This window comes from Ceratosolen solmsi, unplaced genomic scaffold, assembly GCF_000503995.2.
Source record: "Ceratosolen solmsi marchali unplaced genomic scaffold, CerSol_1.0 scaffold17, whole genome shotgun sequence".
Lineage (NCBI taxonomy): Eukaryota > Metazoa > Arthropoda > Insecta > Hymenoptera > Agaonidae > Ceratosolen > Ceratosolen solmsi.
In genome coordinates this window covers 604,622-619,975 of record NW_011948445.1, presented here as the reverse complement: position 1 = coordinate 619,975, position 15,354 = coordinate 604,622, and the positions used below count along the sequence as shown (strand labels likewise).

General features: G+C 22.6%; 1 protein-coding gene across 1 annotated transcript; it reads left to right on the top strand.

Annotated features, from left to right (window-relative positions):
- The first annotated feature begins 744 nt into the window (after window positions 1-744).
- Window positions 745-6,493, top strand: LOC105366144 (uncharacterized). Its single transcript, XM_011504473.1, has 3 exons — window positions 745-754; window positions 4,153-5,151; window positions 5,947-6,493. The coding sequence occupies exons 1-3, from the start codon at window positions 745-747 to the stop codon at window positions 6,306-6,308; spliced, it is 1,371 nt and encodes a 456-aa protein (XP_011502775.1). The 3' UTR covers window positions 6,309-6,493.
- The last annotated feature ends 8,861 nt before the right edge of the window (window positions 6,494-15,354 follow it).

Here is a 15,354-nt window from a genome sequence, read left to right as displayed (position 1 = left end):
TACTTATGAATTAAAAATTTATTAATATGCTATTTAATGTAAGAGAATCACTTTTAATAGAATTATTGTATTACTTTAATAATATTTTGTAAACAAAATCTAAAAATATATTTATTTATAATTTGAATATAATGGCAAAGTAATTATATATAATTTGTATTCATTTATACAAATTTGACATAAACATATTTCATTGTATTTTCATAATTAAAAGAAAAATAGTTCGTATATATATGTGAGATATTTATTTTGTAATTGTTATATGTATAATTTATAAATTTATAATAATGTAGAAATAAAATGAATTATTTTTTTAAAACAGAACCTTAGGCATATATGGAATTCAATTGCTTAATGCCCGATATCAATAATGAACTTTTTCATCTGCTATATATAATTATAATTTAAGTATTCTCATAAAAATAAATCTTTGTAATAAAAACTATTTTATTAGATATTATTCACAATTTCGGTATATCAATCTTTTTCTTATAATTAAAATATTCTATTTTCTATAATACTTCATGCGAACCTTAGTACATAAAAATATGTTACGTGTGGTGTAATAAATTTACAAAATTTAAATAATGCAAATTGATTCTATATTATATTATTACATTGTAATAATACATTATATAATATTGAATATTAAAGAATAATCACAACTTTACTTCTATTTTACTTCTATTATTATATTTTTCTATTTAAAAAATAACAATTTATATTTCTTTTTTATTTCAGACAATGTTAAATGGTAAATTTAGTTTATTACAATGTTTATTGATGATTGAGCTTCTTTTTTACTACACCTGCATATCTCAAAGTTTTATTATACAAAGCAAAACCTGTAAGTTTCCGTTAAAAGTAAATAAAATTTGTATGTGAATAAAGTCATATATAACATGCTTAAGTATTTCATATATATATTTCCTACAATTGTGTATTTAAGATTTTTCTTTCGAATTTGTCAACTATTCTTTATAAGTTACCAACCCATTAGCGTAAATAAAGTTCATATTCATTTTTAAATTTTAAATATATTTTATGCATTTTAATTTTTAGATTTTTGAAAAAATAAATGTATGTTTGTAAAACAGCATAATTTTATAAATGCATATTATAAAAAATTGTTAAATATGAATTATATCAATTTATAGTTTAATATTTCCGAATATATCATTTAAACTAGCAAAAGATACAAATCATCGGAGTAGTTTATAATTGCACTCAAAACAAAAATATTGTGATAGAATATACATATGAACTTAATAAATTATATCACTAATATGTGGACTCTAATATACTAAAATAGTATATATAAAATATAAATATGAAAAATATATAAATATAAATAAATAAATATCTATATATATATAAATTTAGAAATCTTAATAGTGAAATTATGTAATAGTATATTTTAATAAATATTATTTTATTCGCAGGGGGTTTCAAAAAAACATATTTAATGAAATAAAATATTATATAAAAATATTTTTTATGTTTTTGATCTATCAATTTTATATTGAAAAAGAAGAAAATTATTTTCATAGCTTATCTTGCTATTATAAATTTTAATATTTCCATCGATTTAATATTTAACAATATTAAAAGTTAATTAATTTAAGTATAAAATATTAGTATAAATTTGGAATAAATGTAGTAAATAAAGTGTCATTTCAAGTTTTCAATTCGAAATTAATAATTTGAGGCCATGTAATATTTTCATCAAACTATTATATCGATGAATATTATTATACTAGTAATTTGTTAAATTATTCAATATATTATTTTTCAATAAATTCAGTTTAACTATATTGTGATTTTTATTGTTTATATGTTATAATTAGTTATTTTGACGATATTACTTTTATCAATTTTTTATTATCGAAAAAAATTGAAATTTAAATTGAAATTTATATTGTCAAGAAATTGAAAGAATTAATTATTTTGAAAAATATATAAACTATTAAATGAATAATTTTTCTTTTAAATTCTATATGAATTGTGTATCACACATTCGCTAGACTATAAGATACGTTAAAAATTGATATTTTTTCTTTAATGAAATAAATACTATTTAAATAGAAACCATAATCAATAATAATATTAATAATTAAAAAGAAATAATTGCGATGTTAAAGCTAATAAAAAAGATAAAAAAATTTATTTATAACAGATATTTCGATTATGGAATTACATGAATTTCAAGAATTAACATATTTACTTTTAATTAAATTTTATGTGTATACACTCCAATCTATTAGAGTATTGTTTATTCATATTATTTGTATTTTTCATCATCTTCTTTTATTTTTTTTCCTACACTTCTTTCTCCTCTGTTTCTTTTTTCAATCTCTTATTGTTCTTATTATTATTTTGACTTATTATTTTCAAGATGTAAAATCAATTACTATTTTTATTTAAAATATATGAAAATCCCTTGATGGCATCCCTTGACGGATTGTTGTCTTGGTACACTGGAGAAGTGAACGAGCATTCCTTGCAATAGCTGCGTTGAATGAGCGTGTGTTGTGCGACCTTCTCCTTGGTGTAGACTCCGTGCAATAGCGTGGCTTGTGTGTAAGTGACTAGGACGAGTGACTGATTGTGAGGAATAACTGATACTGTGCACTTTATGACTACCGACACTACGTACTGAATGACTGCTTTATGTTAACTACGTGGAGTCTTGTCGCCCGCTTTCTTAAGTATCCGCGCGGCAACTAGCTCTAGTTCGAAACGAGCTTTCGACTACTCTAGAATTCGGCGAAAGCAACCTTGGAAGATTCGAAAATTCAATCGACGTTGCAACGCGATGGCTAAGCAGCCTTGTAGAACCTTCGAGAATTCTTCTTTTGGATAATTGGTAAATCAATGTGAGAAAATGTAAACATTCCAAGAACCGAAGACCTCGAATAAAATGCTCCAATATCGAACAACCATGTTAGTGTAATATTATGAATAATTATAACTTCAACTATGATAATAAATAATCATTCATTTTGTACCGAATAATTCCTACTGTTGAGATAACTGTTCATTTAGTAATTATTTATGATCGATGATTCAGTTGAATAATCAAAAGCTCTTATTTAATTTTCATTGCTTGTACAACTTTCTTAATTATTATCTGGTTATATTGTCCTTATATATATATATATATATATATATATATATATATATATATATATATCAATACAAATGAAAAATTAGTAGTGTGTATATAGAGTAATGAATATTTGATAAGAATTATATGATTATGAATTCAAATACTTTAATCCAAAATTTAAACTAACTGGAATAATATTAATTTATTGCTTATAATTTTCATATTGATTTTTACGAGTATAATCGAAACTTCTATCTTAAATTTACAAACTTCTCCAGTTTTTGCAAAGGGTGTACTATTTATATTAAATTAATTATGATACGAATATGAATTAATTATAAAAGTATATTATATTACTTTTTAATCTTATCTAACTTTTATTACTTATATTTCATAAATACATTATCTATGTTATTTAATTATATATATATATAAGTATAAATTAATTTTAATATATATTGATAATTATATATAAATAAAGTTTTTAATTAATTTTGTAAATAATAGCTTTAATCAATGAATTATAATATCACTTTACTTTATAAGCAATAGATAGATGTGATATCAAAATAATTTTAGTCTTGAAATTATTTTCCCGACTAAATATAGATCGCTTATACTTTGCAAGCTTATGTACACATTAAATAAATATTTTGTTTTTATAGCATATTAAGAAAATATTTAAAATTATGATTGTTATAAAACTTGATACTAATATAATTTCGAAAACTAAAATTCATTAAAAATATATTTTATTTACATATTATATTATTTTTATAAATACTTAGCTTATATATAATATATATATAAATCTTATATAAATAAATGTAAATAAATCTATTTTTACAATATTCAAGTTTATTCATTTAAATTTATATTATTTTATTTAAGTGGGTAAACAACTATCCCACGGGAATTATGTACAACATAAATGCATTCGTTTTTCAGCTTTCACCTATTATTCAAATAAACTTATTAATAGCAGTATATTTATTAAAATAACAATTATGTTATTGATTATGTAATATAAACTTTTTTTATAGACTCCAACCAAAATGAATCTTGGAATCTTTCTCCAATAATGGATTACGATGAATGGACACCTTTGGGCTTAGGTGATCCATTAAAAAATGATCCTACATTTGATTATCTTCCTCCTGTTTTAGATCATGTTCAATATTGGTTAGATTCTTATAATATAGAAACTTCTACAAAACATGATATCCTTGCTCTTGGAATAGCTGCTAACAAAACTGATCTTAAAAGATCTCATCAAATTATAAAATTTATAGATGAATCTAATTTTACCCGAAAAGAAGAAAATTCACTTAAACATGATTTGACAGATAGTATTGGAGCCGAGTTTCCAAAAATGATTGGTGCAACAAATTTTCATACAAACATAATTTCTCAAAATCAGAATAAAATACAACCATTTAATTATGTTTTAAATCAATATTACAACTATAAATCACGACCATTTAGAATTCTATTACCTCCATATAATAGTTTAAAACCGAAAAATAATTCTATTCGCAACAATATTTATAGTTCGTTAAATGGTAAATTTAATTTTTTTGAATTGCCATTACAAATTAGTACTCAAACAGGAAAAGGTCCAAAGGTAGATAAAATGCAACAGTATAATATTACAGAAAAGGTTTATTCAAAAGATCATTCAGATGCAAAACTTCAGTCAAAGCTTTTTTCAAAATTAAAATGGCCAATAATATTATCCGAAATTGAAGATCGAGAAAATTATACACAAGATTTCAAACAAAAGTACAAAACTACTACTATAACATTTCAAAAATCAAATCTAATTTATCAATCAACGCAAAAATCCTTAAGAAGTTTATTAAATACTAGCACTTCACCAACACTATTGTCATTAAAAAAAATAATTAAATCCTACAATGAAAATAATGATCAAGAATTTTTTGAAATAAATACTCCAATTTATGATTCTTCGAGTGATGCAGTGACAGAAAACAGTAATATTAGTGTTCAAAGAAATAAAAATAATAATGATCATATAAAAAGTCAACAAAAAATGTATAATATTTATAAACCTAAAATAATTTCAATAAATGTTAATACGAGTGATACAACAAATTGTTTCGACTGTTCTTCGACTCCTACATATCTATTCACGACATCTTTCTTCTCAACATCTGACTTTAAAAAAATGCAAGTGATTGTAACCAATTCATCGACGAACAGTCTAAATCATAAAAAATATATTAAAGATGCTATATCTATTGTTATGCCAATGAATTATAATGATCAAAGAGAAAATTTCAATGTTGTTAAAAATTTAAATAAATCTGACAATGTATTCACTAGTATTAATACTAAGGAAAATTCAATGCAAAAAGCTAAACCACTATTTGAAAATTTTACTTCTGTATCAACCACAATTGCTAGTCCTTTAAAAAATGATTTCTTCCCATCACTATTTTTTAATCACTTTAGTACACCTTATTCTAAATCAGCCTTATATTCAATTAAAACTTCTGCTGATCAAGTTAATGTAACAAATCCTACGACAGTTTATCTAGTAAAAAATATTTCTTCACCATATCTGGAACAAGAAATTTCTACGCAAACATTTATACAGAATAACGCTTCTTTGCGTATAAATCCTATAAATTTTTCTTTAAATCATGTTAAAATACCACAAAATATCACTCGTTTTCATCAAAAAGAATCACTTAAATTCCATCCATTTATAAAAAATATTCTTAATATTTCTATATCTCCATCAATCATTAAATTTAAATCTAATCCGATAGAAAATATAGATAAATATTACGAGAATTCTCATTTTAAATCAGTATTCTTGTTACCTCCAATAAAATATGAATCGTCAATTTCATCACCAATAAATATAAATATGTATGATCGTAAAATAAAAACTCAATCAGTTTTACCACAGGTAATTCAAAATAATCATATTAAAAAAGGATATACTTCTGCCGTAATGACAACAATTTTACCTCCTACCAAAATTACAATTACTTCAAGGGTAACAACAGATTCAATATTTTCTCATTACAAACAACCAGACAAACCATTTGAAGGTCCGATGTATATAATTATTGAAGGTCATTCTAAAGTCAAGACTTATAAACCAATAGTTAATGAACGTGATATTCCAATGAGTAATAATAAGCAAATTAATAATATAAGTCAGTAAGATGCTTTAATAGGAAACAAATTTAAAGCCATTATGGAAGATAATAGAGTACAAACTAATAACATTAGAATAAGAAATAGACATAAAAAAAATACTTTTAATCAGCAAGAAACTATCATTACTTACATATAAAACCAACGAATAATTGCACTACACCACAATTAGAAATCGTATGAAAAGAAGCATATAAAACTAATATAGTAACTACAATATAAATAAATAATAATTAGAAATTACTAAATATTAAGTTTATTGATTTTAAAATATTAATAAAATCTGAAATAATGTACTATACACATTTAATTTATTATTATATATAAAATTTCAATAATTTAACTCAATAATAAATTAAAACTACTAACAAAAATTAAATGTTGATATTGTTCAAATTCGTACAATATTTCTAATTCAAAATAGCAATACTTGTATAAATTTTATTGTTTTTACGTCGTAAAATTAAATATAAAGTATTAGAAATGAAGATTTTATGGAACTCATACATACTAAATAGTATATATTTATAAAGTTGTTATAAATTTATTAAATTATCATTATAATTATAATTTCTATTTATTTTCATTATATATTTACATGCTCAGTGTATTATATGTAATTTAAATATTTTAATATTTGTATTTTATATTTTGAAAATATAAGATAGATGATATTGATATATACTAACAATTCATTAAAAAAATGTAATTAAAATTTTTAATAATTTAAATGAAATTAATTTGATATAATAATGAATAAAGTTAAAATTATAACAATTATATAATTATAAAAATTAATAAAAATTAAAAAATTAAACATTTATTTATTAAATAAAATATAAAATATTAAAATCAATTTATGATTAAAGTACAATATAAAATAAAATACCATTATTATAAAAAAAATTATCTTTATTATATATATATAATAGTAATCATTATATTTTTATATAATTTTAGAGAATATATTCTATAAAATTTTGTAATTATATCGATTTCATTTTTTAAAAAATGGGACTCAATTACTTTTTTACATTTTGATCAATTATATACGAAAAAAATTTATTCTGTAAAATAAAATCTTTGCAAACTTTAAAAAAAATTACCTTTATTTATTTTATTCATATATCCGTAATGAATTTGGAATATGCTATTAATCGTATGTAGTCAAATGCATATTAATAAATAAATCAAAATTATGCAAAAATTTGTATTTGATTCGAATCATATCATAAGTAAACAAAAATATAACTATTAATCCATATATTATAAGTATGTTGAATATATTTATATCTTTTAAAATATTATTAAAATTTAAACAATTAATATAATATTTGAACACACACACATACACAGCATTCACACATACTTATATATATTGTTTATGTGAACAAAGTAAAAGATGATTTATGAATGTGTTACTTTATGAATGTATTTTATAATTATATTCTTTTACAAACATGTTGAAAATATTACCGTTATTTGAAATTTTACCAGGAATAATTACTATACGTTATAAATAACAATACTTCAGAACTCAAATGTACGCGAAAATGATTATTTTAATAAATTTATTATTTACCAATTAAATATGTGTATTTATTAATTAAATCATATTTTGAACTACCGAATATATTTTCTTTCATCGCACTAGTTTTAATTTTATATTCATTAAATAAAAAATGTTATTGTTTAGAATAGTAATAATATAATGTATATTATACTATAAAGATATTACCAATTTATAATATTTCTAATAATGTAAAATAAAATTTATTAATATTTGTTTTAAATGTATCAATTAATTTTTGTTTTATTTATTTCTTAGGATGTATAAAATAGCAAGTTGCAATTATTCTTATTTATTTTTATATGATAAGGTAAAATTAAATATTTATAAAGAATCGGCTTTTATAAGAATTGGTTTGTTTGTTAAATACGCCATCGTTTGAATAATTGAAGTTCGGTATGTTCATTATGCATAATATGCAATTTGAATAATTATATAGAAATTTTACATGTTTATTAATAAAAAATAATTTTTAATTATATACACCGGATACGGTTACGGTGTTACGGATTGAAACAGTTGAAAGCGGAATACAAAATGGGAGAGATATGAGCGCACAAACGGTTGTTTATAAACACTAGCCAACGAACTCGAATAATATTTCTACGCCGAAAACCGGAATATAGGACTAGAACTTCGATTAATTATAACAATGAAACTCACAAAAGCTATGCTTATTGACGTCTATTGACGTAACGACAATACCGGCATAGTAACAGACACCGGATAGCTACCGGCGCCTAAAGATTACTACGAGAATACTTAAGGATTGCGCGTGCCACGCGCGTCAGTCTTTGTCTTAGCTTAGCGTAATAACGATTACGCAGTAACGCAACAGCTCAGTATTCAGTCTTCAAGCTTCTTTCTAGACATCACTCACTGTAGATGCACATGTACGTAATTGCTCAAACAGTAAGCAATCTGACTATACAATAGTGAAGCCACATTTCAGAATCCACTAATCAAACTTAAACAAAAAACGCGATAGTGCTAACTTAATCAAGAGTGAAATTATCGAAACATACTACATATATTAACGGATTACACCGACACTAAGATAGCTGCAAACGGTCCCCCTTTAGCAAGCTTCGGTGCGACAGCAGCAGCTCTTACGCACCGACACAAAAGCAGGAGCAACCTAGTCTCACTTAGGCAGCAGCGGTACAACAGCGGCAGCTCACACGCATGCTACGACGGCATTGACTCACACACCGACCCTAAGATAGTAGCAAACAGTCCGCCTTTAGAAGGCTTCCGTATGACAGCAGCAACTCTTACGCACCGACATAAAGGCAGGAGCAACCCAGTCTCACTTAGGCAGCAGCGGTACAACAGCGGCAGCTCACACGCACACTACTACAGCGGCACTTCTCGGAAGGGAAGGAGTCACCTCCCACATCACGGAGAGTACATACACTCTCCTCAGCACGTAACACTATTGAAGAAACTTCCTCTAATTATTCTCTCACACCTTCATTCACACACTTTGTGAATAATAACTATTTAATACATTATTATATTTAATAAAGGAAAGAAAGGAAACACTGCATGTATTGAATAATTGCATTGCCCCTTCCACTTGCCAGCAACACCTCCACCCAACATCAAAGGAGGTCTTAAGTCTGATCCCAGACAACGGGAAAGCATAAATAAATACATTATTTCTTAGCGTTTGAATATTCTACAATCTTTATCCCTCTAATTTATTAAAATAAATTCTACTAGAATTAATCAATACTTGACTCATCACAATTGGTAAAAAGCCGAGATATATTGAAAACTTAAATACAACTAAACGTAAAAATAAAGTAATGCATATTAAAGCACATTAGCTAATCACACACGAAAATCATGCCCAGGGCGTTCCATCGTATTTATGCACTTGCATAAACCAATCATCGTAACCTAAGGCATATACAGCCTATTACGATTTTAAATAACAATTAACAACACGTTAGTTTCAACTTATCGGTTATCAACGTGTTTCATTCGATGACTCTTTCTTTGTGACAAAATTCAACGGAAACACCATTTAATCGTACATTTTTTATAGAAATCAAATAACGCCATTTTTTAAAAACTATTTATTTAAATAAAACTGTTATTTAATTACACCAATGCTTGAAAATTCAAAATCATTATCTAATATTCAACTATATATGTAAAATATAATATCCTTGAAAAAGCTTTATCGTTATAATATATATATTGACATTGATATTAATATAAATAATATAAAATTAATATTAAAAATTAATATTGCATATTTTAAATTTGAATTAATATTAATATAATATTAATATTAACGTTAATTTTGAAGTTATTATAATAATTATTAAAGGCTCAAAAGTATAATAATAATTTATATTTATGTAATAAAATGGAGAAACTAATTATTCATTAATATACATTAATGATTAAGAATTAATGATTCATAAATATATTATTTATTAATGTATAAAAAAAAATAATAATATAAAATTGGCAGCAAAAAATTAAAGAAAAATTGTTTAAGTGATATATAAAAAATTATAAATAAATTGTTAAAATATAAAAATGTCGAAATACATGAATTATTTACAATGCATATATGATTTACAATTTTAATTCTTCATTTATAACAATATGCTTCTTTGTTTATAACAAAAATATTACGGTGATTGAAATGCTACTGTACTTTGTAAAAGTGAGTAAATTCTGTAGATAAGATAGAGATCTAAGGTACGATGTAAAGCATGCTTAACATTAGTAATTAAAATGGGTAAACTATGCAATTATAAAGTAATAAGATTTTGTAAAAAAAATACAAAACCTAGATAAAAAAACTGCCATATATTTCAAAAAGAAAAAGAAATAAATCCTTTATTCCAATACTATTTGAAAACAATTCGTGTTATCAGTACCGTATTATGCACGCAGTTAGCAAGAACAATGATGCTATAAACTAAGAAGGCGAGACCACAAGGAGATAATAGAAAATTCGTTTAAAAGATTGAAAAAATTAAGGAATTTATTAAACAAAACTACGGATACTTCGTATAAATTGAAAGTAATAATGATAGAATTGATGATTGCTTTATTTTTCGAGAATATCCATAAACATGTTACTTGAAGTACAGACATATTCATTAAAAGTTAGTATTATAAATAATTTTCCTTTAATTTTGTTAATTTATTGTATGTAAATCCAAAAAATGCCTAAAAAATATACGTACAATAAAAGCAGTATACGTAATTAAGAAATAAATAGTACATGAAATAAATTAGCTTTAAATGGATCTGTATAATATGCTGTTCCCTACGAAGAATTAAGAAATAGTCATTCATGCGTAAAACTATCTTTTAAACATATGTAAATATTTAATATACATTAAACCAGGACATATAAATATTTACAAATGAATGACTAAATAAATTAATATATATAATAAAAGGAGAGCTGCATGTAATACTTTCGTTTAACCAGACATCCTGTTTGTACATCAGTATCACTTTTCTCTTTATCCTTCTTTTTCATACCTGTTTTTTCTATACATACATTATATAATAAATAATTTCACTCGTTTTTATGTAAGTTTTTCACTAATCTAATTATGCAACTATCCATTGCTCATATAACTATTATAAAATGTTCTATTATTTCCTCTTTTACCTAGATGGTTTAACTTCAAAGTCGCACATTTAATTACAACATATTTTTCATATATTTTTATTATTATATTGATTATAACAAAAAATGTACAATTGTATATATATAATGTATATAATTGAATGTAATAGAATTATAAAGTCATAATATAAATTTAGTAGATAATAATCATTTGAATCAGTTTCAATAAAATTCTATTATATGTATTCTTAGTATAATTTTCTTATATTAAGAAATAAAAAGTTTATCATGCAAATTTAATAAAACAGTAATTGTAAGATTTTATAATTTGATTAAGTATATGATCTACAAATTTACTATTATCTGTAGAATTTTTATTAAATAATACAAAAATTGAAAAATTATATTTTAACATTAATTACTTCATCTACTTAATGCAAATTACAAAATTAATGCAGAAGATGCAAATATATTTTATAGGAACAATACTAATTCTGAAAAATTTCTTATATCTTACAGTACTCTTTATATCGAAACGTTTATGGTACAATCAGTGGTTATAAAATAATTCTAATATGAATATAGTATAAATATTATTATATTTTATTATCAAATATTGTATATATTATTATGGACCCTGTGGGTTGAATATCTGTGTAAAATTTCTAAAATATATGAAAGGTTAATATGGCGAAATAATTAAAAATTTCTTTATTATTCTTTACTTTTTATGAAATAAATATTTAGATGTTACGAATAAATTTATGCATTTGTTGAAACCTCTTCGATATAAAGAGTACTTTAAAATATTTGTATCAGGCTTAAAAATAGGATTAAATAAAAATAATATATATATAACTTTTTAAAATATGTTTGTATAATAATGAAAGAAAATTTCCTTTAAGGAAAATGTAAGAAATATAAATTTTAAGATAAAAGATTTTAAATAATTTTTAAATTATCAAATATAATTAATTAAAATTGATAACAGAATTATAAATAAAAAATTATTACTTGTCTTTATGTGAAAGTTTTCTATTGTAGTGCGTTCGAGAAATGACCTTAACCATATTTTGTTTGTCAATCTTAACGATTGTGTATTATTATACTATTTTCTTGTGCATTTTCCTTCGATAGCATAATAATACATATCCGTAATTTTAAATATTTTAATTAAGTACGAAAAAATTATTTTATACATATTTTAGAGTAATAAAGGCATACTACAATAACTATATTTTTAGGGCTATTTATTTATTTATTATTATTTTTAACAATTTAATCTTAGAAATAAATTTGAAAATGAACAATAAAAAATCTGATAAATTGAATTTGTTCATATTTTAATAATTTCAAAATTAATATTTAAATACTTTATTTTACTCTAATATCCTAATTATTTAAAAACCACGGTAAAATGATAAGAAATAGAATTATTTTGAAGGTTTTTAGAAGTTAACAAATTTGTAATTGTATACATATTGTATATAAACTTATAGACTTACATCAAGTTGTCATATTCCTTATATTCGTACTTTGTGTATTCAATACTTCATTTTAAAATTTCTTTAAAAATTTTTAAATCTTTTTCATCTTTTAGCTTGTTAATTTTTTAATAATTTTTATTAAAATTTGTATAACATTCAATTACGTCTAATAAGTTTATTGAATAATAGTAAAGTAAAATAAGTATTTCTTATTAGATTATTAAGAAATTAAGTATTTGTAATTTATATTTTTTTCATTGAATCCTTTACTGTTTATAACTATTTATGTTTATTAAATTAATTATTAAATGTAAGATAAATTATTTACATATAGAAAGTTTTCACTATTTAGTCAATATTTGGAAGTGGTAAAAAGGTCTATAAAGTAATTTGATCTATGCATTTGGGTCCATTCACGAATGACAAAGGAGATAAAAATTAAGTAAAAATAAAAATTTTCTTTCAAACTCATACATTATTACTTTTCTTCTGCATAGGTGGATCAGTATTGAGAAAATTATTCTCTTATTGCGAGTTTTTTTATCTACATTTATAAATCCACTTATATATTTCGACAACCTTTAATTCTCTAATTAAATTATAAAATTGTAAATAAACGTATTAAATAAAATTACATTTTCATTTAAAATCTTATGTAGTACAAATATCTAATTATTTATCTATAAATTTTCTGTATTTCAAAGCTTCACAAATAGTAAGGAATAAAAAATAAAATTGATAAGTTTCCACCTTTTTTATTCTACGTCGTAAAGAAAATAGAAAATCTCATACAAATACTGAATTTAATCGAGTACCATGTATATTTTACGATAAACAATAATTTAGTCTAAAAGGACCGTAGATAAAATATAATGCTATTGCTAAATTATATTATTACCACTATATAATTTGTTTCTAATTTTTATTTTTATTTATTATTTATCATAAAATATTATGATCTAAAAATTTTGAACTATAGCTTGTAATCTATCTCATATTGAATATATATTTGTCATTTACTGTTTTTAATATTTTCAACCAATTTACATTGTTTAGTAAATCTTAGTAAGTTAATTTATTATCTTTTATCAATTTCTATTTAATTATGCTCACTATTTTCTTATTGTAATTATAAATGAATATCACTTACCTAAAGTTGCATTTAATTCTGTCTTTTAATTAATATTTAAATTATCGTTCATAAGTATTTACATATCTTTAATCATTACAAGTTTAACCCTTAAACAAAAATATTAAGTGCAAAACATTATCATCTCATTAACGATTGTTTCTTTTCACGTCGATTATAATCAACTTGAATATATACAAAAAACATAAACCTCATTCTACCGTTGATTCAACTAGAAATCAGATAAAAACTAATTCAATACCTTGGCCACAGTATGAGATAAAGGCGGGTCTTGCCTTTCTCGCTTTCCGTTTTCTTGCGAAATACAAACGCGGCCAAGTCCCCGAGAGATGCAAGCACTCGTAAGTCTCCTTTCATTCCCAGAAACATGCTCCTTTTTTCTCTAATATATCTTGACTTCATACGCAATTACTCGTACGTGCATTGACTTCGTACTGATCATACAACATTGAATATTCGCGTCTATTTTTTTAAACTTTGGTTACAAAATTTTCTGCGTATTTAACCCAATCCATACATTATTTCATCTATAGAACTTATTTTAAAATGTTTTATTTATAATTATTATCATATTTCAATAAATGAGAATGTATGGTGAATACTACACGAGAACTATAAAGAATAAATCCAAAATATCACTAATTTGAATAAATATTATTATCGAAGTTTTATTTTATAACTACTATTAAAAACAATAATTTAATTTTAATTTTATAATAGTTCAAATATAGGATTTAAAAAAAAATAAACGTAAATTATTTTTCAATTAAATACAGATAAATTAGTTTAACATCATGATTCAAAATACCCTAAAATGTTATGATATATGATGAAAAATGTATCTATATCTATATATATATTTTCTTTTTGAGTGGATTTTTGGCTATTTTTTTCTAATTATTTTATTAAATACTAAATATTTATTATTTTTATTATATTTTTTATTGATAATATTTTAGACTATCACAATTTGACCATTAATTTAATAATTAATTTAATTTAGTGAATTTATAATAAATACAGTATAAAATTAAAAAAAAAATTAACAAAAACTTTTTTATTTATTAATAACTTACAGATTGTCACAATTTTAAAAATATTTCCATGTAAATTATTTATTAAAACTGTAAATGGTACATATTTAAAAAAAATACTTAATTAAATTAAAATTAGTATTTGTATTCTTTATTTAAAATTAACAAACATTCATTTTTAATTTAATACCAATTAGAATAA